The 26,578-nt window shown below is 43.0% G+C and overlaps 1 protein-coding gene across 2 annotated transcripts in view; it reads right to left on the bottom strand.

Annotated features, from left to right (window-relative positions):
* Window positions 1-1,754: 1,754 nt before the first annotated feature.
* nsmfb (NMDA receptor synaptonuclear signaling and neuronal migration factor b) overlaps window positions 1,755-26,578 on the bottom strand; it is a 37,374-nt gene continuing 12,550 nt past the window's right edge. Inside the window, exons 4-16 of one of the 2 annotated variants that reach the window (XM_052461780.1) lie at window positions 26,319-26,391; window positions 25,231-25,236; window positions 22,641-22,718; window positions 10,870-10,934; window positions 9,740-9,829; window positions 8,059-8,186; window positions 7,683-7,766; window positions 7,395-7,428; window positions 7,189-7,259; window positions 6,950-7,029; window positions 6,713-6,815; window positions 4,229-4,304; window positions 1,755-3,642 (exon numbers count right to left, since the gene is read on the bottom strand). In XM_052461780.1, coding sequence (XP_052317740.1) covers window positions 3,545-3,642; window positions 4,229-4,304; window positions 6,713-6,815; window positions 6,950-7,029; window positions 7,189-7,259; window positions 7,395-7,428; window positions 7,683-7,766; window positions 8,059-8,186; window positions 9,740-9,829; window positions 10,870-10,934; window positions 22,641-22,718; window positions 25,231-25,236; window positions 26,319-26,391 — 986 coding nt within the window. In that variant the 3' untranslated portion in view covers window positions 1,755-3,544. Of the gene's footprint in view, window positions 3,643-4,228; window positions 4,305-6,712; window positions 6,816-6,949; window positions 7,030-7,188; window positions 7,260-7,394; window positions 7,429-7,682; window positions 7,767-8,058; window positions 8,187-9,739; window positions 9,830-10,869; window positions 10,935-18,884; window positions 20,085-20,237; window positions 20,359-20,645; window positions 20,732-22,640; window positions 23,073-25,230; window positions 25,237-26,318; window positions 26,392-26,578 lie in introns of those variants that run through there. The other variant, XR_004827558.2, reaches the window with a different exon arrangement.

Raw genomic sequence — 26,578 nt, forward strand, 5'->3', positions numbered from 1 at the left:
GGGGGAGAAACTCATACATTAAAAATAGGATGAAAGTTCATGGAAATGTCTTATTTACTCATTGGTGACGACAGAAGGTTTGAATTAATAGAGCGTGTGCGATGGATGTCTTGGTTTGTGCAATTATATTTCTACTCACAGAAATGGAAATGGCTGCTTCGTTGGCCAGGATGATAAGTCAAACCACGAAGAGCAGTCAGCGCTCGCTTCGCTGATTCTGCCTTCAGTATAATATATTACAGTCACTGCATTCACTATAGAAAGTGCACTACTTTTGAGCAGAGTCCTGGTCAATGGTAGTGCACTAAATAGGAAATAGGGAGCTATTTGGGACAAAGCCCCTAGCTCTCATCTAAATATGGGCCAGACCAACTTCTCATTTACACGTCTCTCTTTTGCAATCTCAAAGTTTTAATGTCTATCCATGCTTGTCAACTATCCAAGAAAGATTGCCATAGCCCTCGTATATTACCATTCTTACGTATGCATCCCAAATTGCATCCTATTCCCTATATAGTGCACTACATTTGCTCCACCACTTCCTCCTCTGCTGGCACAATGGTTTGAAATCATCCTCAAATACCAGATAATAAATATTCCTATATCCATGGTATTTAAAGGATGGTTCTCTGTCCACTGGCCTATCCCCTGGGTCATAAACATATTTTAAAGCAGAACCATACATCATTGATTCATACAACATTTTTGAATTCACTGTATTTCACTGTGCTCAATTAATTCACTTCACTTAATTTTTTTTTTATAGCTAATTTGCATTAAAACAGGCCACGCAAAGACAGATAGATATGGCCAAATTTATGTATTTTAATACAGTAACAATTAATGTCTTTGTGCTCCAACACCTAGGGCTAGATTCAATCCATATCGAGGAAGAGCCGCGTTGGGCAATTCCCGATCGAGCCGGACATATGCAGTGTGCACTGTGAATGTAGTCTCCGTGAACACAGGAACATTGTCTTTTAAATTTAAAATTGTGCTATTGCGCAGATCTTCCGCATGAAATCTAGGCCCTAATCCCTCCCGGGGTTAGCTTTTGAGACAGGCAGCAGTGAGGCTCTGAGAAGAGGAAGTTGAAGGCCAGTAACTGTGGGATGTCCAAGACCACACATACAGCAGGCTACTTTCTGAGTAGCAAGATACACACGTTCTCATCTGCTATAAACACTGAACCTCACATATCAATGTGTACAGTCGTGCTCTTTCTCTCTCACTCTCTCTCTTTTCTCTCGTGCTCTCTCCCTCTGTCTCTGCTTCCGTATCAATGTCAGTAATGTTGGAGATTGCTGTGCATTGGGACCAAAACAAGGCAAACACATATTTTCTAATAACAGTGTAGGAAATGTTACAAAGTCTATTGCTACAGGATAGAGGGTTTGTATCCTTGGTTAACAGTTTTGTAAAGGTACACATTAAACAGAGGAGTGGGGGAGAGATACAATACCCATGTGGCACAAACTGAATGTTGATTGCACATCAATATAACGCATGTACAGTAATACTCGTATGTTAGTGAGAAAGAGTTAAATGTAGAAAAACTACAAGTGAGTAAAATACATGGAGTGCCTGCCTCATTCTAGGAAGGTCAACAAAGAATTGTTAGGCGTGTACCCTCTGTACCAACGTTGCTGAATAATAGCAAATCTTACGGAATATAAAGAAAATGGCCTCTCTTTTGTCTCTCTGTGTTGAGTATGACCACATGGATGCATAAAGATGTGTATTATCATCCCACTCCCCCAGCTAAGAGAGAACACTGATAATGAAGACTCCTCACAGTTCAGTACCCCTGCAGTGCCCCATCAGGCTAGGATTCTGAGAAACACACAAACCACCCACACACACGCGCCGAGGAGCTACACACACGTTAACTTATTAGCTCTGGTGGAACAGTTTAAGGAGGGAATGCGAAGAGCATCCGTAAATGATGTTATTTGGCCACTTTTGAGCACGAGCAAAAGTTGGAAACCAATCGCAATATCATGACCCGCTCCTTCACAGAACAGCTCCGCGTGTGTTTGAGGTGGACTGCACCACTACTGAGTGTTGCACAATATCACATGGGCAAGACAGAAAGCCCGTTTGTTAAAAGTCAATAGCACAATACACAGAAAGTAAATGCCATAAGAATGACATGACAAGAATACTGAGATTTTGGTTCGAACAAGAGCGAAGAAAAACACAGGCAGTGCAGAGAGTAACTAGACTAACTAGCAGCAATACTAGTTCAATACAAGTAAATATACTGTAGATATAAAGAGAGGGAGATGACCATAAGCAGTGTGACACAAGTCATCTAGGCCTAGTCCACGTTCCATAAACCTCACGGCAGTATTAAGTGATGCACAGTTAGCAATGCAATGCAGACACACACAGTAAGACAGAGCGCTCACAGCATCAGGGTATCATTCCCTGGGAGTGAACTGAACACTACAAGAAAGAAACGTCTGTGTCCGTAGTTCAGCAGGGTAAAACATAAACGTGGCAGGGCTCTGGTACGGTGTCACTGTTGCATGCGTAATGAGCAATAAGCTACAATTGACCTAGTGTATGAAGAATAATACATTTAAAAACTGCCTCGTTCACACACAAACACGCACAGGTGCTCAGAGACACTGAAATGGTTTCCCTGACAACCACTGAGCGGAGAGGATCGGAACTAGTCGACAGACATCTCCGTCCTATTCCGTTACGTTATGACGGTACATGAGGTGACGGCAATTATCATACGAGGGATAGCAGTAACCCTGAGTTATTCAAGACAAACAGTTCATAAGAAATACGAACACAATAAGTTCAAAATGAATGCTGTTTTATACGATATATAGATACTTTGAATTATTGGTAAGACTAATTTAGTACTATCTTTTCTATTTGTGGTACATGTATAGATAACGGAAATCTATTCTCTAAAGCTCCGAAAACCATCACAGCACTTTATAAATACATTTAGCTCTTTAGGGAGATCTACGTACTTCCGGAAATAAAAGCTTTAATCTGAGTTCACACAGCTGACAGGTAGACAAAGGAGGAAATCTGTCGCCATCTCTTCTCCCCTTTCACAAAGAGTCTTTATTTTCCCTGCAGGCGCTGCATCTCACTCTCTCTCTCTCTCTCTCTCTCTCTCTCTTTCCAAGAAGACTTTCTGGGCTCCTGAGCATAACATCTAACTCTATGTGTCTCTTGAGACTAAAGGATGATCTATCCACTTCTCTCTTCTACCTTCACTCTCTGGTTCTCTCTCAGTAGAGGCATTGGTTGAGACGGTGAAAATGGATGGGGGGGGGGATATACAGTTCACCTCTTGACAGTAGCTGCTACTGGAATTCACTTAGTGCCTTCAATTCATCCGAGAGCTTAGGATTGAAGCCTCCTCAGTGAGTAAAACCACCTGAACCCCGTCTTCCTGTTGCACCTCTTCTACAGAGCGCTCCCGTCCAGGACCTCTCAAGGAAAGCCGTCACTGTAGGCTATCGGTGATGAGATACACAGCCAGTAGGCTGACAAAGGTGAAAGGTGAGCAATGTCACAAAAGGTTGTCATAGTCAAGCAGCTTGGAGTGCTGGCGGGTTTTCCACAGGCGGAAGAGACGGAAGTCAAAGTACATCTCGATCATCTCCTTGCCTAGAGAGAGAGAAATAGAGAGAGGGTGGGCGGGGTCAAGGGGCTCCGGTTAAGTCCAGTTGATTTCTCTTCACCTCTCCACTAGCTAATCCGTTCTCAGAAAATAAAATAATTCACGTCCCCCCCCCCCTTCCCAACAACTACTCTCAAAGGTTGATTGAAATATACAGTTGATTGAAGTGTTCATGTACTGTAAAGCTTGGTCAAGCTATAAACCGGTGGAAATGGAGGAGACAAGATAAAAGAGAAAGAGGTGGAGAAATAGTGGGGTCTTGTGGGTCAACAGAGGAGAGGGAAACACTCAGTGGAGATAATGAGATATTAATTGAGAAATAATTAGCATGACATCAATAAGTGTCAGGGGGAAATGATTGATGAGGGGTGCGTTCAGAGCTCAGGAAGTTCAGACATGTCTGCCAGTGTGTTCCCTAATGTCCTGATTAACTTGGTTTGCCTTACTAGGTTTGATTAATGTTCACTATTTACATTCAGGGAACGTGTAGAGCGCAGCATGTAGCAGATATTGGAAAATCGAAAATGTACATATGTGAAATTGTGTGTGTGTGGTCATGCGTGTTACACTCACCCTGCGCAGACAGCTCTAGTGGGGACTTGAATTCGATGGCATGAGGTCTCATTAGCTGCTTCAGATTCTGGATTAGCTGTGAAGCAGAACATTTTACATTTTCAAAACATCCATCTGGCAAAACAGACAAACCTCTTGAGAGGAGAGAAAATAGTATTCTGTTCACAGCAAAAACAATTGCAGACATATTGTCACTCATTCTTTTTCCAAAGGAAACTAACGCTCAGTTGTACCTCCAAAAGCAATTACAACTAACTCCAAAGTTAAATATGTCATAACATCAACCGAAAAGAGCCCTTCATAGTGGGAACGACAGGGGCAGAGTGTGTCTTGTGTATACAGCAGAATGGGAAGTGACACTGAAGTGTTAACCTGTGTTTGTCTCACTGAGTATATCTGTTGTTGAGTGGCCGTTGTGTGTACGAGGAGAGTGCTCATTGCTGGAGAGAGCCTGTCAGAGCACATTACTGTACCTTACATAACCCTCCTCCTGCCCACTTCTCTGCTCACTCCCTACACCCCCCCTCTCCCCGCTCCTCTCCCTCTCTCTGCACCTCCCCTTTCCCTGCACCTCTTCTCTTCTCCACTCCTGCTCCACTCCCTGCAGTCTGGACCAGCCAGTGCCACTGCCCCATGGAGCCTCGCAACCAATTAACATGTTTTTCCAGAAGCCCGTTTCCTATCTGCTGACGCCTTTCACAGAGCAGTAGAAGTAGCAGCATGCATGATCTAAATCAATGTACGGAACCTCTGGGGAGTTTGTGTGCGTGTGTGGGAGAGGTCAGGGTTCGCGGCCCCTAGCGGGACTCTGAATATAACGTGCTCCAGTGTTACAGTGCTTAACCTGAACTCCCCTGACCGTGTCGACAGAGATGAACAACAATCGTTTGAACCCTTAAAGCCGGGTCACTATTTTAAAAGAGGGGAATACTGTACAACAGAAGGATTTCGGTGGTAGATTCTATCGGCAGAAACCAGCAGACGGGTTAACAGAATTCAGAGGAGGAACTAATTATGTTTTTGTCTTTTTGTAGGCTAGAGGTGACTGCTCCCCAGAAGAAGACTGTACAGGGAGTGAATACAACTAAAGGAGTGGAAACGAGCTGTATAACAAAGTTAAGGTTTGCATCCAAAATGGCATCCCACTCCCTATAGGCCCTGGTCAAAGTAGTGCACTGTATATGGAAAAGGGTGCCATTTGGGAGACACACAACATCAATCAAGGAGATGTTAGAGTTGAGTTGCAGCTACAGGTAGGCTGGGTGTGTACCGGTACGTAGGTCTCTCTGAAACTAGCAGACTATTATTAGACGGATGACTAAAGCTTTCTATGTGCATTCCAGCTGAGGTAGCAGGGGATTACAGATAGCAGAAGAGAACACTGATAAATGCACTGAAAAATGCTTCCCTGTTTCATTTCTGCGACTTGTACAGCCTCCAGACTGCCACGCACGCACACACACACACACACACACACACACACACACACACACACACACACACACACACTCCAGAGAAGGAACAACGTGGCGAAAATGTCAGCTAGACTGGAACAACACTGATGTCTGTGTCAGAGGGTGTGCACACTGTACAGCGTGCTAATGAACAAAATGCATGTATGTGTTGCTGTACATTTTACTGCCTAATACAGCGTGTGAAAACGGTATGTTCAATTATTTAAATGAGTAAACACAAATCCTGTAGCATATGTACGGAGTTTCTGTGTGAGAGTGCATGCATTTTCAAGACCATCTGAACTAAGTGCCTGTGTGTGTTTGTGTGTGCGTGCCTGAGTGTGTGTGTGTGTGTGTCTGTGTGTGTACGTGAATCTGTTTGTGTGCATAGCTGCTTGTTCCCTGCAGTGTCTGCCAGTACGGCTTAGTCTCTGTGGGTGAGGAGGGCCAGCAGGGCCAGCAGGGCAGGGGGATGTGTGTGTGTGCGTGTGTGTGTGTGTGTGTGTGTGTGTGTGTGTGTGTGTGTGTGTGTGTGTGTGTGTGTGTGTGTGTGTGTGTGTGTGTGTGTGTGTGTGTGTGTGTGTGTGTGTGTGTGTGTGTGTGGCTCTATATTGGCTACATAAATAAAAATAGGCCTATATACTGTGCAGTCATCTATAATGAGGCAGTACAGTTGTGGTAATACATGTTTACAGTGACAGAACAGGAAACAACTCTTTACATAAGTTAATATAGTACTGGGTAGGGTTAGCCTGGGTACCAGTCTGTTTGGCTCTCCTATGACAAAGATTAGCATGACGAGGATTGTCAAGGAGTGGAATGACAGCTAAACAGACTGCTACCCAGACTATGGGGCCAACATTTCAGTAACTTTCACAAAATCCCAAAGGTTTCGGCAGAAATTCCTGGAATCAGGAGGGGAGAACGCAGGAAATCCAGGAATCCTCCAACTGGGATTACTAGAAAACCTGGTAATTTAGGGAAAATTACTAGAATTTTGCAACTACAATAGGAAACTTTAAATCCATACTTTTTCTCCATTGGCGCTCCCCAGAACATAGCAGCCCATTATGTGAATGAGGTTGGCCTCAGGGTTTAGTTTGCTCATGAACCGACTCAACTTCTTCCAGAACCTGTCCATACAAATACAAGTGGAAGAGATTAAATTAATCTGCATTTTTATGGTAGTGTATGACTTTGGTCTATGCTCCTTCAATCCAGTGACAGTTGTGATGGTGATATTGTTGTCAGAAGTGAGTGATCTTACTGGATCATGTCCTCCTCCTTCTCCACCTTGGCAAACGTGGCCACTTTGTTCTTGAGCAGGTACAGATGCCCCGGACCTCCCTGGAGAACAGGTTCATTCCGGTTATGTGCGTGCAACAATTACCGCTGCAGCAATAAGCTGACTTAAACAATGAGTTTGAGACAATAAGAACCCATTCTCCAGCTCACACACGCAAACACACAATAGTGTCTAAGCCATCTCCCCTTCCCCTCTCTCACCTGACAGAAGATGAGCATGTTCCAGATCTTACAGCCTTTCCTGTAGGCCGTCAGCTTCTTCTCTATCTCCTCTGTGATTGGAGGGAAAGATGAGGGAGGAAAGTATAAATGTTACTTTTCTGCAGGCTGAGGAGAGGCCACATACTGTACTATGATCATTATTCAGGGCATACTATGACTGAAAAACAAACACTTCCTCTACTCACCAATAATGTCATCGAATGTGGCATGTTCATGATCCTACAGAAAAAATGAAAAATAGGGCACAGTAAGATGAGACAGTAAGACAATTCCAACTACTGTGTGAACGGGGTGGTTTATGCTATGCACGTTATGGCGTAGCATTTAAAAAGTTGATATTGTCCATATAAACTGAAAAAATTAGGAAGTGTAGAAGAGACTCTTGCAAATCAATATGACAGTCATCAGAATATCCAGGAATGATCATAACAGGTAGGAGTAGTGCAACGGACCAGTGGATGAGAGGGACTCACATAAAGGATGGGGATGACCGAGGGGTCGTCCCGACGGATGATGTTAGGGACATATTCAGCCTTCGGGACCTTAGAGGATATCAGCTGGAAGAAGACAGACAGTCTCAACATCTATACAAAAATCCACTAAAAACTGTCTACAGTGGGTACATTATATACTGTAAGTAACATCATAATAAGAATGGAAAGAGATAAATACATTTGTCAGGAACTACCCTACTTAGTAGTATGATATCTGTTTAAGGTCATATAGAACAGCACTACAGAGATATTCTACTACAGTTTACACTTAGCTATTAACAACACAATGTACCCTATTCACTTTGCACTGCTATGAGATGGCTAACTGGTCTCGTAGGTGAGCTGAGAATCTCACTATGATTTTGGGGGGGGTGAAGTCCTCTCCCTCGCAGGCTGCTCTCTCCAGCTCTCTCTCCTCCTCCCAGTCCGCATCCTCCTGTGACCCTTCATCTAGAGCCCCTGACGAGGACTGCAGGTCCCCATCTGACACACACACACACACACACACACACACACACACACACACACACACACACACACACACACACACACACACACACACACACACACACACACACACACACACACACACACACACACACACACACACACACACACACACACACACACAGAGTCGGGGAGAGATGAAAGGATCACAAACAGAGCTGATTAGAGGAGAGTCTGCAATCAAAAGCTACGCACCTGGCTGCTGGCTGTTTGCAGAGAGAAGAAGACAGGAATCATAGAGAGACACACATCGAGGAAATATCACATTTACATAAGTACTCAGACCCTATACTCAGTACTTTGTTGAAGCACCTTTGAAAGCAATTACAGCATCGACTCTTCTTGGGTATGATGCTACAAGCTTGGCACACCTGTATTTGGGGAGTTTCTCACATTCTTCTCTGCAGATCCTCTCAGGGTCTTGTCACACCCTGATCTGTTTCACTTGACCTTGTTATTGTCTCCACCCTCTCCAGGTGTCGCTTATTTTCCCCAGTGTATTTATCCCTGTGTTTCCTGTCTCTCTGTGCCAGTTTCATTTAAGAATGATGGAGGCCACTGTGTTCGTACCCTTCCCCAGATCTGTGCCTCAACACAATCCTGTCTCGGAGACGATTCCTTCGACCTCAAGGCTTGGTTTTTGCTCTGACATGCACTGTCAACTGTGGGACCTTATATAGTCAAGTGTGTGCCTTTCTACATCCTGTCTAATAAATTGAATTTACCACAGGTGGACTCCAATGAAGTTGTAGAAACATCTCAAGGATGATCAATGGAAACAGGATGCACCTGAGTTCAATTTCGAGTCTCATAGCAAAGGGTCTGAATACTTGTGTAAATAAGGTATTTTTTATTTATTTTTTTTTTTTACACATTTGCAAAAATTCCCGAACAACCTGTTTTTGCTTTGTCATTATGTGGTATTGTGTGTAGATTGAGGATTTTGTTTTTTGTTCATCCATTTTAGAATAAGGCTGTAACGTAACAAAACGTGGGAAAAGTCAAGAGGTCTGAATACTTTGCGAATGCACTGTAGCACAAGAAATCATAGGCACATAAAGCAGGCACACAAAGCCATCAGATACATAGACAATAGGTTGCAGAGAGACACGGACACAAAACATTTAGAATGAAAGACAGAGCTTGGAACATACAAGCACAGACTCGGACAGACCCTGGACAGATATGGAGGACGGCAGAGACGCACAGTACAGGCGTAAAGGACAGACGTACAGACGCAAGGTACAGTAGACCGCCGCCGCCAAAAGACAGACGTGAATAGGTAGCGGAAAAATACAATCAGGGTCAAACAGTCTGTACAGGGGAGCTTCTTTCAAATGAGTGTGTGAGTGTGTGTGTGTTTGTGTGAGTGTGTGCGTGTCCATAGTGTACCTATAGTGCCTGTTTTGTGCCTCAGTAAAGTTATTCTTAACTGTACGTGCTTGAGTGAGAAAGTGTGTTTTGCGTATGTCTCCTGGGCACGTCGGCTTGCATGAGCGAGTGTGTGTATAGTATGTGTCTGGACTCACTGTCTCTGGAGCCATGGAGAGAGTCTGGCTTCATAGGGGTGGGGTCACTCCAGGAGCGGTTGAAACTCTTGGCTCGGCGGTCGGCATATGCTGATGAGGGAGTGGAGGAGAATGAGTGGAGGATGAGGAGGCGGGGGGTGCCACACGCACTTTCCCTAATCAAGCCCAAAACACACTGGGCGTGTTCCAATAATATCTATTTTCTTCTGAAGTGTACACTTGTTCACTACTTCCCACAAGTCTAAAAGCATTGGAATGGTGGAGACTACTAGAGGGAGTTTCCACCTTGTATTTTAATACCTGTAATTTCCTTCCAAATCAGTGAAGGGAAGTGAACAAAGGAACACTTTGGGAGAAAAGGACAGATAATTGGGATGTAGCCACTCAACACAGATGCTAGTAACTCAGAAACGTCTTTCACAACGGAGTGGGATTCAGTCCGCTATACAGACGCCAACACACACAAACACTTCCCATATGTTCAACACATCCCGGTTCATTCAAAACAGCCTGGCTGAAAACATGTTCCTTGTATTGCTCTGACTGAGTCATCATCACGAAACAGTGATGCTGAGTGGGTGAGCATCTGGTACTCCAGCTCACAGCTGGGCCTGTCGTATCCAAACCACCCAGTCACTTAAAAGCTGCTAATAAAGTCAACACCTCTACCAGCTTCTTCTAACCAGACATCCTACTATAAAACGCCAACTTGAAAGCTTTTATGCCGTAACGTTGATCGTCTTGACTCTTTGACCACTTTCTCCTGGGAGTTGGATGTCTATTTTTCAGACAGGTTGAAATGTAAGAGATGGACACAGAATTTAGAGGGGAGAACATGTGGAAGGGGGCGGGTGAAGTGAGATTCGGTGTGCTTGGGAGACTATACTACTACAGTTTCACCACACTTCCACAATGGACCACTTGGTTCCATTTACTGTAACTTTAACTAGTTAATATTGAGCCATGCCACAATTATTTATGAATGCATGAATGTACCATGCAGTATATTTTATCCAGCACACACTGACACATGTACTGTACAGGCTGCATGCATATAGCACAACCACACTGACGAAAGTAGATCCCATAATAACAAGCTACGACGGCACAGGCACCAGGGCCACACTCACTGGGGAACTCACTCTGAGCCTTCATTCTGCGGCTGCCCACCATTCTCAGGTGCTTCCGGAAGTTCCTGTCACAGAAAAGAACAGAGCAGTAGAAGGGAAAGTGAAACGGCGTGTCAATCAATGCCTGTTCATGTTTTGGTTTTTTTTTTGGGGGGGGGGGTGCTTTGCTGTTTCAAGTTATTCAGTCTTGATCAATCTGTTTCCTTTCGAACTCTCCCACAACATGATTCAACTGGATCAAAAGAGATGAACTCTTTTCCAAGTTTGGTCAGTCTGACTCATGTCAGTCTGACTCAAAAACATTGTGGATCTGTGATTTTTTTTTATATCCAATCTTGTGAAACAAGTTCCTGTGATTCAGCTGTCATCTACTGACAGTGTACAAACTCTTGAAAAAAAAATGAAAAAAAAAACATGTGATGTTAGTTACACAGAAAGTAAATACTGACGAGATTCAGTAACGCCTACAGATAACCGTGTTACTGGAGCCTGGTACTGTATATTGCATCCTCATAAACAGAAGCAATTACTAAATAACGTTTTTAAAGGAAACACATGCAATGGTATGGCTCAGTTGTGAACCGTCATTCAGGGCAGAGCCCCGACTGTTTTGAGCCCCACCTGTTGAGCTAAAAATATATACAGTGCATTCGGAAAGTATTCAGACCCCTTGACTTTTGCCACACTTTGTAACGTTAAGAACATCTCAGCAATCTACACACAATACCTCCATAATGACAAAGCAAAATAAACACGTTTTTAGACATTTTAGCTCTTTTAAAAAAATGTTTTACTTTGTCCCCTTCCGCTGAAAAACATCTTCAGAGCATGATGCTACCACCATGCTTAACAATAGGGATGGTGCCAGGTTTCCTCCAGAAGTGACGCTTGGAATTCAGGCCAAAGAGTTAAATCTTGGTTTCATCAGACCAGAGAACCTTCTTTCTCATGGTCTGAGAGTCTTTAGGTGCCTTTTGGCAAACTCCCAGCGGGCTGTCATGTGCCTTTTACTGAGGAGTGGCTTCCGTCTGGCCACTCTAACATAAAGGCCTGATTGGTGGAGTGCTGCAGAGATGGTTGTCCTTCTGGAAGGTTCTCCCATCTCCACAGAAAAACTCTAGAGCTCTGTCAGAGTGACCATCGGGTTCTTGGTCACCTCCCTGATCAAGGCACTTCCTTCCTCGATTGCTCAGTTTGGTCGGGCGGCCAGCTCTAGGAAGAGTCTTGGTGGTTCCAAGCTTCTTCAATTTAAGAATGATGGAGGCCACTGTGTTCATGGGGACCTTCAATGCTGCAGACAGTTTTTCGTACCCTTCCCCATATCTGTGCCTCGACACAATCCTGTCTCAGAGCTCTACGGATGATTTCTTCGACCTCATGGCTTGGTTTTTTGACATGCACTGTCAACTGTGGGACCTTATACACACAGGTGTGTGCCTTTCCAAATCATGAATACTAATGTAAATAATGTATTTTTGTTTTTTATTTATTATTATTTATTTTATTATTTGTATTTTGATTTTAGATTAAGTTTGTAACGTAACAAAATGTGGAAAAAGTAATGGGGTCTGAATACTTTTCAAAGGCACTGTATGTATATATACAGTATATATACAGTAGTATGTATATATACAGTATTACTTTATTTATTTATATATATTTTTTGTTATTAATATAAAAAATGTGTTATTTTGGCATTAATACGTGTCACATATCAGTTTGCAAACCATGTAAAAACAAAAAATGAATTAATAAAGCCGCATACAAAAACATGGTCTCATCTTTGCTTTCTTGAGTAAGGCAGCTCCAAAATGCAGGTGTTTCAGCCTAGCCTCAGTGCTTTCTGTGGTGGTGGGGCAGCCAGCGGAAAATACCGATCGTAAGGGTTGGTAATGTGATTGACTCAGTGTTCTGTCACTCACTGGGACACTACGTCACTGCAAAATCTATGGGGATAGCTTGAAAAATCAAGCCCCTTGGGTGCTGCCATAGAGTTACATTAGAACTGTCCATCCATCAAGGCTCAAGGTCATTGGCCACAGATAAAATGACGTCAAATCAAGTTATATCTACCATAGCTTTGATTGGACTCATGTCAACGTCATACTTTCAAAATCATAGCAAACTAGACAAGCTGTCATTATCATGAATCAAGTCAACAATCTACTGACAAATCCTTTTCAATCCTTGTCATATGAAGAGAAATTATAGAGAAAATGTATCCATGCTCATCGAAAATTGGACATAAACATTACACAACAAATTGGAAATTTCAAATTCAACAATGATTGGTTTGGAAGGAATCAGTGGCTAACTGCAAACGTTGCATAGCAATCACTAGCCTGTTATTCAGTGGAGTGGGTGTGTGGCCCAAGTCTACGTTTAAGCATCTCTTTTCCAAGCTTAAAAGGATTTTGATTTTATTTGATTAGGATCTATTTTAGTCATCATTTGGACTAATCTTCAAAGAGTCCTTAAACATTAAAATACCATTTATAATACGATCACATTTTCACATATAACACACTGTTACAAACAGACATAACGCACTAACATATTGATCAGATAAATACAGTCTTTTCTGTCTGAATAACGCATAGATGGTGGACAATCTATTCCTAGTATTTACTGAATGCCTGTCTCTTACCAATTGAATACTGTTGTGAATAGAGTTTGGCCGTTTTAAATGGTGTATATTATGAAATAAAATAAATGTTTTTTCAATTATCTTGATTGATTGATGACCAACCAAGAGCATTGCGCATTGACTACAACAGAATAACCATATCTCCACCTTAAAACAATCCTTGCTGCTTTCTTCTGTGCAATCTGCAGCCTCCTAACTTCACTTGCTGATGCATTTCCCCAGGCCATAGAACAGTAGTTCACCTGACTCTCAATTAATGCTTGGGTTAAGAATCTTTCCTGTTAAATATGTAGCTATCCTTCTGATCATGCATGCAGCTTTAATATTTATTTTAACATAGATGAGTTATTTGAGACAACCATGATAAGCAGTTGTCTAGCTGCACTCCTAGTAGTTTGGTTTCTGCCACTTCCTCAATTTGTACTCCCCCCATACTTAATGGTATCCCATGCTGTGTTGGCCTTTTCCTGGTAGTACAGACCAACATACATTTGGTTTTCTTGGTGTTTAAAACGAGTTTGTTCCGGCAAACCCACCTAACCCACGATATTTTCCAACTCTACTTGTAGAGCTTGCTGTACCTGTTGAACCGATTGTCTTGCTGCATAAATTATAGTATAATCTGTGAATATAGTAGCTTGAGTTTCAGATAAGGCATAAGGAAGGTCGTTGGTTAATTATCAAGTAAAGTAGTGGCCCAAGGAAGCTGCCCTGCGGTATTCCATAGTTTAAAGCATGAGGGGAATAAAATGAACCATTGTTATAGGTGGACTGTTTCCTGTCAGTTAGATATGACTGTACCCAATTCAATGCTTCCTCCTTAAAACCATAATGCAACAACTGTGTCAAAATTATTTTATGATCCACTAAATCAAATACTGCACTAAAATCTAAAAATAGTACACCCACAAACCTGCCATTATCCATAGCATTGAGCTTCTGGTCAGTCATGTCAACCAATGCAGTGGTAATGGAATGGTTTTTGCGAACAGCATGCTGATTGGCTGTGATCAGATCATTCTTTTCCATGTACTCCCATATGTGTCTACTCACAATACCCTCCAATATCTTACTTAGTAAAGGGAGTATACTAATTGGTCGACTATTGGCAGGAGTAATGGGTTCTTTGCTGTTGTTCGGAATAGGACACAGTTTAGCATGCTTCCATACATTTGCAATGACCAATTACATTTGCAGTGACCAATTAAATATTTGAAAAGGATAAACATTCATAAGCAACACCATGGGCCAGAAAAGTTTGAATACAGCACCAGTGAATGAGTTGTTTATATCTCACCACCGGTGAGCACAGCAGTTACTACGTCAGCTCAAGGACAGGGAATTAGACAGCTGGCCGCTTCAACCCCAGGCAAAACGGAGGATTGAGGAGGTCAGCACTGCGCCAGGGGTAGATTTGGATCAAATTCGTTCAGTAAAAGAGGTAAGTTTGGGTTTTGCATTGTAGGGAGTATAATATTGTGTCAAATGCTCAACAATATAGCCTAAGATAATGGTGGCGCAAGCATGTCAAGTTAATAATGGTGCTATAATGGTTTGTTTAGGCTATTATTAGCCTAAAAGGTTGAATACATTGGCCATGCTGTCAATCTAGTATGAATTCTGGCGCGTAAAAGAAAAAACTGGAAACTCAGAACTGGGAAATCTCAGACTTCAGTGAGTTCAAGACAACTGGGAACTCTAAAAAGAAAACAAGCTCAGACTGGGAAAATAATATGTTTTGAACGGTCATCCAACTCGGAATTCCAAGTCGGGAACTCTTTCTAGAGCTACGACCTGAAGATCAGACATCATGATTCAACCTTGTTTTTTTCCAAGTTCCCAATTGTCTTGAGACCACCATCAATCCAGAGAATGCCAGACTTTGATGACGAAATTTGCCCACAAGAAGGACTGCCGCGCCATCTTCCTGGTCAAGTCAGCACAGCATAACAAGGTGAATCAAATGCTGCACTAAAATTACTAGACAGCTGGCGTCTTCAACCCCGGGCAAAACGGGGATTTTGTTGTCTAGCTCCCTCATTATAATGTCTTAATCGGAATTACGGATTGACTCTTATCTGCTCGTCGTCCCATTATGCCATAGTTTGTACATCTTAATTGTCAGTAGAAACCACATTTGTTTAAGCAAGTCAGCCATATCAGCTTTTTTTTAAAGGTAGTAAATGAGGCTGAATTAACAGTTTCATTGCCAGACAAGGCTCCGCTGATAACCAGGTGTGGCGGTGGTAAGGATTCACTCCATGGTGCTGAAAAGAAAGCTCTGCTGTTGGGACAACTTTATGTAGGCCCTAACAGTTTGTGGGCATCTTTAATCACCGTTATAGTGCAATTAATTAGGGTTCAATTCCCGGTCCGACTCTCTTCTCTGTATACATCAATGATGTCGCTCTTGCTGCTGGTGATTCTCTGATCCACCTCTACGCAGACGACACCATTCTGTATGGACACTGTGTTAACTAATCTCAAAATGAGCTTCAATGCCATACAGCTCTCCTTCCGTGGCCTCCAATTGCTCTTAAATGCGAGTAAAACTAAATGCATGCTCTTCAACCGATCGCTGCCTGCATCTGCCCGCATGTCCAGCATCACTACTCTGGACGGTTCTGACTTAAAATATGTGGACAACCACAAATACCTAGGTGTCTGGTTAGACTGTAAACTCTCCTTCCAGACTCACATTAAGCATCTCCAATCCAAAATTAAATCTAGAATTGGCTTCCTATGCCACAACAAAGCATCCATCACTCATGCTGCCAAACATACCCTCGTAAAACTGACTATACTACTGATCCTTGACTTCGGGGATGTCATTTACAAAATAGCCTCCAACACTCTACTCAGCAAATTGGATGCAGTCTATCACAGTGCCATCCGTTTTGTCACCAAAGCCCCATATACTACCCACCACTGCGACCTGTATGCTCTCGTTGGCTGGCCCTCACTTCATATTCATCGCCAAACCCACTGGCTCCAGGTCATCTATAAATCTTTTCTAGGTAAAGCCCCGCCTTATCTCAGCTCACTAGTCCCCATAGCAGCATAGTAGTACGCGCTCCAGCAGGTATTTTTCACTGGTCACCCCCAAAGCCAATTATTTCTTTGGCCGCCTTTCCTTCCAGTTCTTTGCTGCCAATGACTGGAACGAACTGTAAAAAATCACTGAAGCTGGAGACTCATCATCTCCCTCACTAACTTTAAGCACCAGCTGTCAGAGCAGCTCACAGATCACTGCACCTGTACATAGCCCATCTGTAAATATAGCCCATCCAACTACCTTATCCCCATACTGTTATTTATCTTTTTTGCTCCTTTGCACCCCAGTATCTCTACTTGCACATTCATCTTCTGCACATCTATCACTCCAGTGTTTAATTGCTATATTGTAATTATTTCACCACTATGGCCTATTTATTGCCTTTACCTCCCTTATCCTACCTCATTTGCACACACTGTATATATACTTTTTCTTTTGCATTATTGACTGTATGTTTGTTTATTCCATGTGTAACTCTGTGTTGTTGTTTGTGATGCACTGCTTTGCTTTACCTTGGCCAGGTCACAGTTGTAAATGAAAACTTGTTCTCAACTAGCCTACCTGGTTAAATAAAGGTGAAATAAAAAATGTAAAAATTAAAACATTACTGTATTGTTTTAGTGTTGTGTTGTTTAGTGGCTTTGCTGGCATGCATCTAAAAAATGTAAAGAACTGTCCCCAAAAAGACTTACATGCTAAAATTGCCACTGGTATGGCTTAAGGTACAAGTTATGTGTGCTTAACCTCCTCTTCCTCTCTAACTTAGAAGTTGAAATTAGACTTTGAATTTGAATACTGCCCTCCCTCTCATCCCTCACTACTTCTCCTCGTCTCTTCAACCTACTTCATCCCTTGTTCCCTTGTCTCTCACTCTACACAGCTGTCTGGTATACACATATCCATGGTTCTGATTCATGTTGTGGATCAAACACAGGCATTATGCATATGGGTGTGTGTGTGTGTGTGTGTGTGTGTGTGTGTGTGTGTGTGTGTGTGTGTGTGTGTGTGTGTGTGTGTGTGTGTGTGTGTGTGATGTGTGAGAGAGTTGCTGTCGTCAGTTTACCCACAAACACTGCCTGCTTTAAAGGAGGAAGTAGAGAGGGAAAAGGATGAGGGGAAACAGAGAAAAGAAACCGCCCTAAATGTAAGTGGAACAGAGTGGAAGAAGAGAAACAAGCCTAAAAAAAAATTCTCCATAATTCATGAATGTTTATTTGACACGTGATGCTATTGTGCATGCATGTTAAGACGCTTTTAGCGCTGTCGTCGCTTGTCTTTGTTTAAGAGGACTCTCTCAAAGTTAGGTATTTGTTCCCACGTGTTGTCCAGTACGCAATACTGAATCGCTCTCTATACTGTTGTAGTATGAATGCCATAGTTAAGACAAACATGTTGGAAGAAACACTCATAAAGGATAACTAATGTTGTGCATTCTGCTGTGTCCAATTTATAACGGAAATACCTTTATTGAGACTGTTGCCTAAGCCTGGGGTTACACAAAGCAACTATCATGCAATTTTAGTTGCAAGTGGCATCATCTCAAGTAACTTTGCTGTTACATGAAGCAACTCAAATGCGATTAAAATTGCATGGAACAGCCAATCAAATTGAAGATGCTTCTGTCATATTGTTTGAGAATTCTAAACACACCCCATTTCAACAGTGGAGATTTGTAAAAACCCTACTGTCTGTCTCTCTGACATTTGCAACATTGTTTCGATATTCAAATTCGATGTCCAGCTGTCCCATAGTGTCGGGATTCGGGACGAGACAGATACAGGCAGGCAACGTTTCTCAAGCAGTCAAAATCATGAATCTAATGGCATCATTTTTATGGATATACACAAAGAAATGTAATTGAAAAAATGTCAAAAGAAACTAAGTGCAGCTAGTTTGCAGTCTTTCCAGCTTGAAGCGATTGTGTTAGCTGTGTTGTTGGCTAGCTCCTCTGAACATCAGTGTCCTGATGAGTGAGCACATTTTCCAGGCGAAAGCATGCCTCATTAGCTCATTGTTATGGATGTATCCAAATAAATGTCTCTGGAAAACAGCTTAACCCTCCCTCTATGGCATGACTTTTTATGTTTTGGGGGAAAAATATTTCACCTGGTTTTTGGGGAGCTTCGGGGTCCCTGATAATATATCCATCATAAAATGTGTCATTGTCGTCCCCCAAACAGATGTTGGTTTCTTGCTGAAACACCAAGGTTTTCTATAGTATGTATGATAAGTGGAATAAGGAAAACAAGCAATATATGCATTAGAACAAGTTTAATTTAGACAAACATCAACCACAAATAGTTCCAGTCAATCACAATAAGAAGCTTCAAAGTCAAAACATCAAACAATCAAATAAACTAACATCCAAATGAATGTGTGTGTGTGTGTGTGTGTGTGTGTGTGTGTGTGTGTGTGTGTGTGTGTGTGTGTGTGTGTGTGTGTGTGTGTGTGTGTGTGTGTGTGTGTGTGTGTGTGTGTGTGTGTGTGTGTGTGTGCGTGCGTGTGCGTGTGTGTGTGTGTGTGTGTGTGTGTGTGTGTGTGTGTGTGTGTGGGTTATTATTTGAATCAGTGTTTCTCTTTTTGACAAAGCACACTCTGATTTCCAATTCTGTGTGGAACCTCAGGAAGCAGTTGCTGGTGGATGTGAAACAGAGGTGGACATCACATTTCTGGCACTTGGCTTTTGGTGTACCTGTGCACCCTGGTACCTTGCATCTCCCCTTCTTTTCAGTGGGCTGTGGCATCCAGGTGCACATCGGGGACTGAAATTGGAGCAGCGGGTTCTTTTCTCCTCTTCTCCTCATACCTCACCAGCAATTGTGGAACTGGGATAACATTTATCGTGCTCCAGACTCTTTCCACTTTTGCAATGTATGACTTGAAGGTATACAGCTTCATTTGTTCCTTCTTTCTCATGCCAGTGCCTTCACAATCTCTTTGGTAGAGCAGCCAGGTGGTCACGATGATCATATCCAGGAAGTGGAACACCAGCCGGCGGTAACACTTCTTTGATCTGATTTTATCCTGGTACAGTGAGTCGAGCAGATCCACCCCACCCATATTCTTGTTGTATTCTTTAGCGATATAATCTTTCGCTTCAGATCCCAACTGCCAACCTCAGCGATTTTTTGATGGCCTCCCATCTATTCAGTATCATGGTGTCAGCTACTTGGGACACTCGGCAGGCTTTGTTCCAAAACATGAAGGTGCCTGGTAAACCAAACAATGTACACCACAATACCCAGGAACTGCTCCAATTATTTTGGAGTGAGGTTAAGGGGCTTGTTTACGTTACATTGTATCGCATATAGATTTGACTGCCCTACAATAACTTCCAGAATGTCTTCAGAGAAAAACTGCTTGGAGTACTGGAGGGGGGACATGATATCATCAGATCTTGAAAGCAGGCCATGCCATTCTGGGTAAGCATTGAAATATGCATTGTGGGGTGTTGTCCCTCGGGGTAGGCGTGGAACATCAACCTCTGCTACATCTTCATCCTCAGGCATTCTCCTTTATAAAAGACAGCAGGAAGCACACATTTGAATGTGTCATATACCCTTCTTCATCTACTGACACGCATGCAAACACACACACACACCACACACACATTACTTTGCTGACTGACCCCTAACTGACCCCTGACCTCCTAACTTTCTTTCGAACCTGATTCGGGGATCCACTCTTCCTGACTCTCCTCAAGCTCACTGTCCTCACTGTCAGCGGGAATGACCCTAACTGCTCGATGATGTTCCTTCTGCCCATAAAACATTCTTGTGTCCATTTCCTGTAAGTATCAGTAGATAGTAAACTAAAAACATTGACCATGGTCATAATTATGCATCCGAGCACATCTCCACACTTTAGCATGATGTTGCCCGAACAAAAGTGGTCAACGGCACAATGTTGCCCTGAGGCAACGAACCAAAAAAACACAGTTTTAGTATATAAATAAAAACAAAATAAGTATTTAAACAATCAAACATACTTCTTTACATACTCATGCACGTGCATATGTATTTTTTATATGAAGTTATTTGAATTTAAACATGTTAAAAAGTGATTTTATCTTACCAATTGGTGGCCCTGTGTCCCATGCGGCTTTGCTTCGTGAAAGGACTGCTCCACCCCCAGACAAAAGGCCACACTCACTTCAGCCCCTCATTTCATTGGACACAGACATGTTAGAAAATATATCTATATATATATATTTTTTTTAAATGGAAGGGGGGGTATGAGGTACAAAAAGGTAGTTTGTTGCCTGAGGAAACACCATGCCACAGAGGGTTAAACAAATGCAAATGCAGCTACTTTGCTGTTATTCTGCCTGCACTTTTTGACGTGACTGTAAGTTAGCCGTAGTTGGCTAGCTAGCAAGGTAGCAACCCTAGATTGGGTAGCAACCCTAGATTTGTGTCGGGACTATATCTTGTGGAAGGATGAAATAGTATGAATTTTTTTTGATGAAAATATGTCAGTCATTATTTGAATATGTTGGTAACCTGTTGTATAAAACTGATGTTTGGAGGATATATTGGCACGGGTGTTGTTAAGCTCAACTTTGTCTCGGGCCTAACACCTATCCTCCAAACACCGTCTTCAAGGGCATTATCACTTAAACATCTCCTGCTGTGCTTGTCTTTGTTCTGTCAACCTTGGTAGAGGGTTGTTCTGCGCAGCACTGACAGCTGTGTGTTGACATGACAACTGGGTCATGATTCCGAACCGTGGAATGGATCATGTGACAAAAGTGTTTGTTTTGATTGGCTGTTGAAAAGTTTCAATTGGATGCAACCAGGTTACAGATTAGTTGCAGGGGGGTGCTTCGGCGAAGCAATCAAGAAAAAACTCAGTTGCAAAAGACTCAAATTGTGTGCAAGTTGCATCGTGTAACGGCAGCCTAACGGTTTGCGTGTTAGATACCAAGCTAAAGCTAACGTGTGTTTTCTAGACAGCTGGTTTACAAATAAAATACTGTCAAGGTCTCTTACACAAATCAACTGGGTGCCTGTGACAGTACGATGCACTCCCTGAAGTGACTCAGTGATGAAAGAGAGAGAGAGCGAGAGAGCACCTCCTCCAGGCCTAAATTAATGAGAGGAGTTTTGGTGTGTGCACGTGTGTATTAGCGTGCGTGCGTTACTCTTCATATACAAACTTCTCAGTCCAATCTCCACCCATCCATATGTGTTCCTTTAATCTGAATATAATAAATGGAACCAAATTGATACAATGAAACACTGTCCATACTCCTCTGCAACACATGAGAACCCTGGTGCACTGAATACACCAACAATTTATTGTACCCTTTATCCTGTAAGAGCTACACTGTGACACATGATTCATACAGTCACAGCCACACAACGCTGTCCGGCAGAGAAGTGAGTTACAGTCCAGTCTCCATGAACACAGTCACATGGTGTGCACTGCAGCAGCTCGGTGTTTAACACTGATTAAAACTGTCATGCCAATGTCATGCTGTAAATGTTCATACATTGATTCATTGTCACGGTTACACACCACTGCCCATTGTCGCACAGCCGCCAGGCCTAAGGAACTAAAATGTTGACAAGCTGTTGTAGCAGTGTCAGTCTCACCAACGCAAACCCAGCTCCTGGTCCCATCTACAGTAGTACAGCTAGGCTTGTCTCCCAAATGGAATCCTATTCCATATATACTGTAGTGTGCAACTTCTGAGCTGGGTTTGAGTTGGTGAGACAGACACTAGCTTTCCTCCTTTACCGCCAGCCCATCCATGCACAGACAGCAACCCAGACACTCACGCACACCAATCATTATTGACTTCTGGAGTCAACTGTCTGGCTCTTAGGCAAAGTGTTGTATGATCACACTACCTGGAACAGTGAGAGGCTACTAAGACATGGTCGATCATTAGAGTTGGTCTGACGGACAGGGTGTGAGTGTGAGGGGGGGCACAACAACAATGTTAGAGGGTGCCTGTGCGCCTGTGCGTCTGTACGTGTGTGTCTGCGCAGGGGTTGTTGGGGCGGGGGCCACACCACACTACAGCACTGTGTACAGGGCAGCCAGGTCAGACATGGAAGGTACCTCTCAGTCTCTGTTATAGTAGAGGTTGCCTCCTGTTCTCGTTTCCTCCTCTTTCTCTCAGCAATGCACCGGAATGCCCTGCTGGGACGTCACAGTGTTAACGGGGTCAGGGCTCAGAGGTCAGAAGTGAGGGGCTGGGTTTGTGAGTGCAGGGTTAGAAGGCGTTAGTGAGCGGGGATCCACGCCACAGAGAATTAGCCATCACAGGGTTAGCACTGGTTAGTGGCTAGTGGGTTAGAGCCAGCAGCACAGGTGCTTGTTGTACACGACACACACTGCAACAACACACATAAGGATACCACCAAGACAGCAATTGTGTTTGTGTGTACCTCCTAAATGGATATATGTTGTGACAGGGTGCCAAAAAGAGTAACCATCATGTGTGACAGATGCTATCCATATTCTACGCACTGGGGTCAATCACTGCCTGTCACACAGATGATGAGAACTGTCTGTGTGTGTGTGTGTGTGTGTGTGTGTGCCTGTGTGTGTGTGTGTGTGCGTGTGTGTGTTGGTGTGTGTTGCCTACTGTGCATAAACTAGACTGCTGTATGCTGTGGTATTAACTAATAACTACTAATGAGGATTATAAAACAAATGACTTCACAACCTGTTCTATGTATACTGGACAGTGCACAATTAAGAAATAAGGCCCAAAAGACTTGTGCTATGTGCTGAATATAGTTACAAGTAAATTGCGTTGTTTGGCCCGAAGTCAACCCATTTACCGGTGACAGAATTCAGCACATAGCACGGTCTCGAGTGCTTTATTGCTTTGATAAAACGGTTACCAACATTAAAATAACAATACATTTAACTTGTTTAGTATAGTCTGTTTGAAACTCCACTTACTACTTGTAGCTAGCTGTATAGTCTGTTTGTGTTGGTCTTGGCTAGCTTAATGCTACTGTTGGTAGCTAGCTAGCAGTCACTCACTCACAGCACCATCATTAAAATGGGCATGTTTTTCTATGTAGTGAAAACGCTCGGGAGCAGGCAGTGTTGAGAAGTAATCTTTAAACGTGTTGCCCTTTTCTTAAATTTAGCTTTGTAATTAACTAAAACAAGGAGACAACAAAAAAATTACATTCGAAAAAGTGTTTGCTGTGCACCAATGGAGTAACCAAGGTAACCACAGGTTGTTTTCCCCACAGGCGGGAGGGGGTGCAACGTTATATCTAATACCAACTTGGACTATGCTAGCTAAACTGGATAACTAGCTCGCCTACAGCTAGCCTAGTTATGTCTGCTAACGCTCTGTACATTGCCATTTATCGTCCATCCACTAAAAAAAGTGTTCTGTGTCGCCTGGTGCACCACTCCGGCAGAAAAGAGGAAGATAATGGATACTGTTCCTGGAGACAATGTACCAGGCGACATGGGACACTTTTATAGTGGATGTACAATAAATGGCAATGTAAAGATTAATGAGAACAAAACATCTTAAAAGTTAGCAGACATAACTAAATAAGCTATAGGCTAGCTAGCTAGTTTAGCAACAATTGTTTGTTAGAAGTATAGAAAGAACAACCAGTGTTTTTCCCAAACAACATTGCCGGACTCTTTCGTCTAAAGGAATACTTAAATAGTATGAATTGAATTATCAAGATAAAGTTAATGAAAATGTGTCATTTATTTACATTTTATATGTTGGTAACCGTTTTATAGAAGCAATAAGGCACTCGAGACCGTGCTATGTGCAGTATACAGTCTAAGTTAAATGGGTTGGCTGGCCCTTCGCGTCGCATCGGGCTGAACAACAGCATATACCCGTGACTGTATTCAGCACATAGCATGGTCTCTTGTGCCTTATTGCTTAATTATGAAATATAATCTATTCACTCTCAATGCGTCCCAAATGGGAAACTATTTCCTTCATAGTACTCTACTTTTGACCAAGGTAGTGCCCTATATAGGGAATAGGGTGTCAGTTGCGATCTACTTCTATCTAGACTGGCACCACTAAAACAATGAGTCGCATAATGGCCTTTTCTTGAGACCACCTACAATGTGTACTTTTCATTACACTTGTGCACTTGTGTATTATACAATATTGCGTAACTACAGTTAGGCAATTCTTTGTTCCTTCCCGAATGAGTCCTTTTGAAGTCAGTCGTCCTTTTGTTGCACCGAATGAACTGACGAAGCCAAACTTAAAACAACGTCAGTGTGGAGAGGGGTGTGTGTGTGTGTCATGACCCTGGCTACAGAGGAACAGAACACTACACTACCATCTCTAGTGTGACTCATTGTGCTACAGTACTGTGTCTTTTATGTTCTGCATTGTTGATCCGTAGATTAATACAATTTAATACCAGCTATACTGTTATAGTGAGAATTCAATCTGCACTTATCTACAATTTAGACCGATTGTGCAGAATATGTATTGTTTATTCATTGGAGCTTTGGATACTGTTGATGTTTTTCCGTAACATCGAACACTCAGTACAGCAGGGGGGGGGGTTAAGAGGGGTTAATAAGGATGAAGGATACAGTGGGTAATAGCACACAGGGAGACATAGCCAAGAGTTTAACAGTGAGTTGTCTGAGGGGCACAGAGAAGGAGTGAGAGAAAGAGAGAGTTACTCACGATATACTGTAGGCGCAGGAGTTGGTGCAGGCCGTGTGGAGGAAGGGAAGGAAAGAGAGGAGAATCAAGTTAAGACACTTTAGTAATAAATAAAGAACTTGACAGAGAGATATACGTTTGGGAGAGCTAGCTGTCAATCATATGATATTCCAGTCAAGGACACTGTGCATCATAAATGGCACCCTATTCCCTATATAGTGCACTACTTTTCACCAGAGCCCTATGGGTCCTGGTCAAAAGTACAGCACTATATAGGGGATAAAGTGCAGGGCCTCCATGGGGAGTATGAGGGGGGGACAGATGACGCAGAAAAAAGGAGGGACACCGACAGATGGAGAAGAAAAATAAACAAAGACGTTGACAGAGGTGCACAGAGAGGGAGCGATGGAGAGAGTGTAGGATCCAGGGGGACGGCCAGATAGGAGATGAGTGGAGAGATGAGTGGAGTGAGAGAGGGAGCAGGGTGAATGACAGTGGCGTGCTGGGAGTGCAGGGTGTGTGTGGGCCGTAATTACTAGTTCAACCAGACATGTGATCATTAAGCAGTCAGCAGTGTGTGTGTGTGTGTGTGTGTGTGTGTGTGTGTGTGTGTGTGTGTGTGTGTGTGTGTGTGTGTGTGTGTGTGTGTGTGTGTGTGTGTGTGTGTGTGTGTGTGTGTGTGTGTGTGTGTGTGTGTGTGTGTGTGTGTGTGTGTTTGGGCGTGTGTTTGGGCGCGTGTGTGCGCGCGCGTGCCTCGTGTGTCTATGTGTGTAGACTAATGAACCTGCTCATGCAACACACAGTGCCCAAGGTCCGAAGGCCTTGCACAGTCATTAGCCCTTCTGTACTGCATGACAGAGCCTCTCTGAAACTACTGGCCTCCAACTGTGTCCAAGGTAGAGCCATGTGAAGGAGTCAAAACGTCTCAAATGGCACCCTTTTCCCTTTATAGAGTACTATATACTGTTGGGAATCCGGTGCATATTTGGGAGGCACTCTGAACTCTCATCTATCTTTAGATCCGTGTTGAGAACACGGAACTCTTGAGGAAGCCATGTCATGTTCGTTAGGATTGTGTTATATCTGGACTGGGCGTATCCTATACTCACGCCTGCATTGTTGTGGTTGCCGTCTGGAAGCTGAACATATTCTCTTTGGGGAACCAGCTATTAGGGTTGTCCTCTACATACCAGGGAAACAAAGCAGCAGTTTAGCCCACAACATAAGACTCTCTCTTGTTGTTGTTCTCTCTCAGCAGTTACCATGCTTCATACAATGTTAGAGCTGAGATCCGTTCTCAAACTTTTTTTGGGGCCGGGGACCCCTTTTTTTTTAGTAAATTAGTCAGGTACCCCTTCAAACCAAGTCT

This window comes from Oncorhynchus keta, chromosome 14 (genome assembly GCF_023373465.1).
Source record: "Oncorhynchus keta strain PuntledgeMale-10-30-2019 chromosome 14, Oket_V2, whole genome shotgun sequence".
NCBI classification, from domain to species: domain Eukaryota; kingdom Metazoa; phylum Chordata; class Actinopteri; order Salmoniformes; family Salmonidae; genus Oncorhynchus; species Oncorhynchus keta.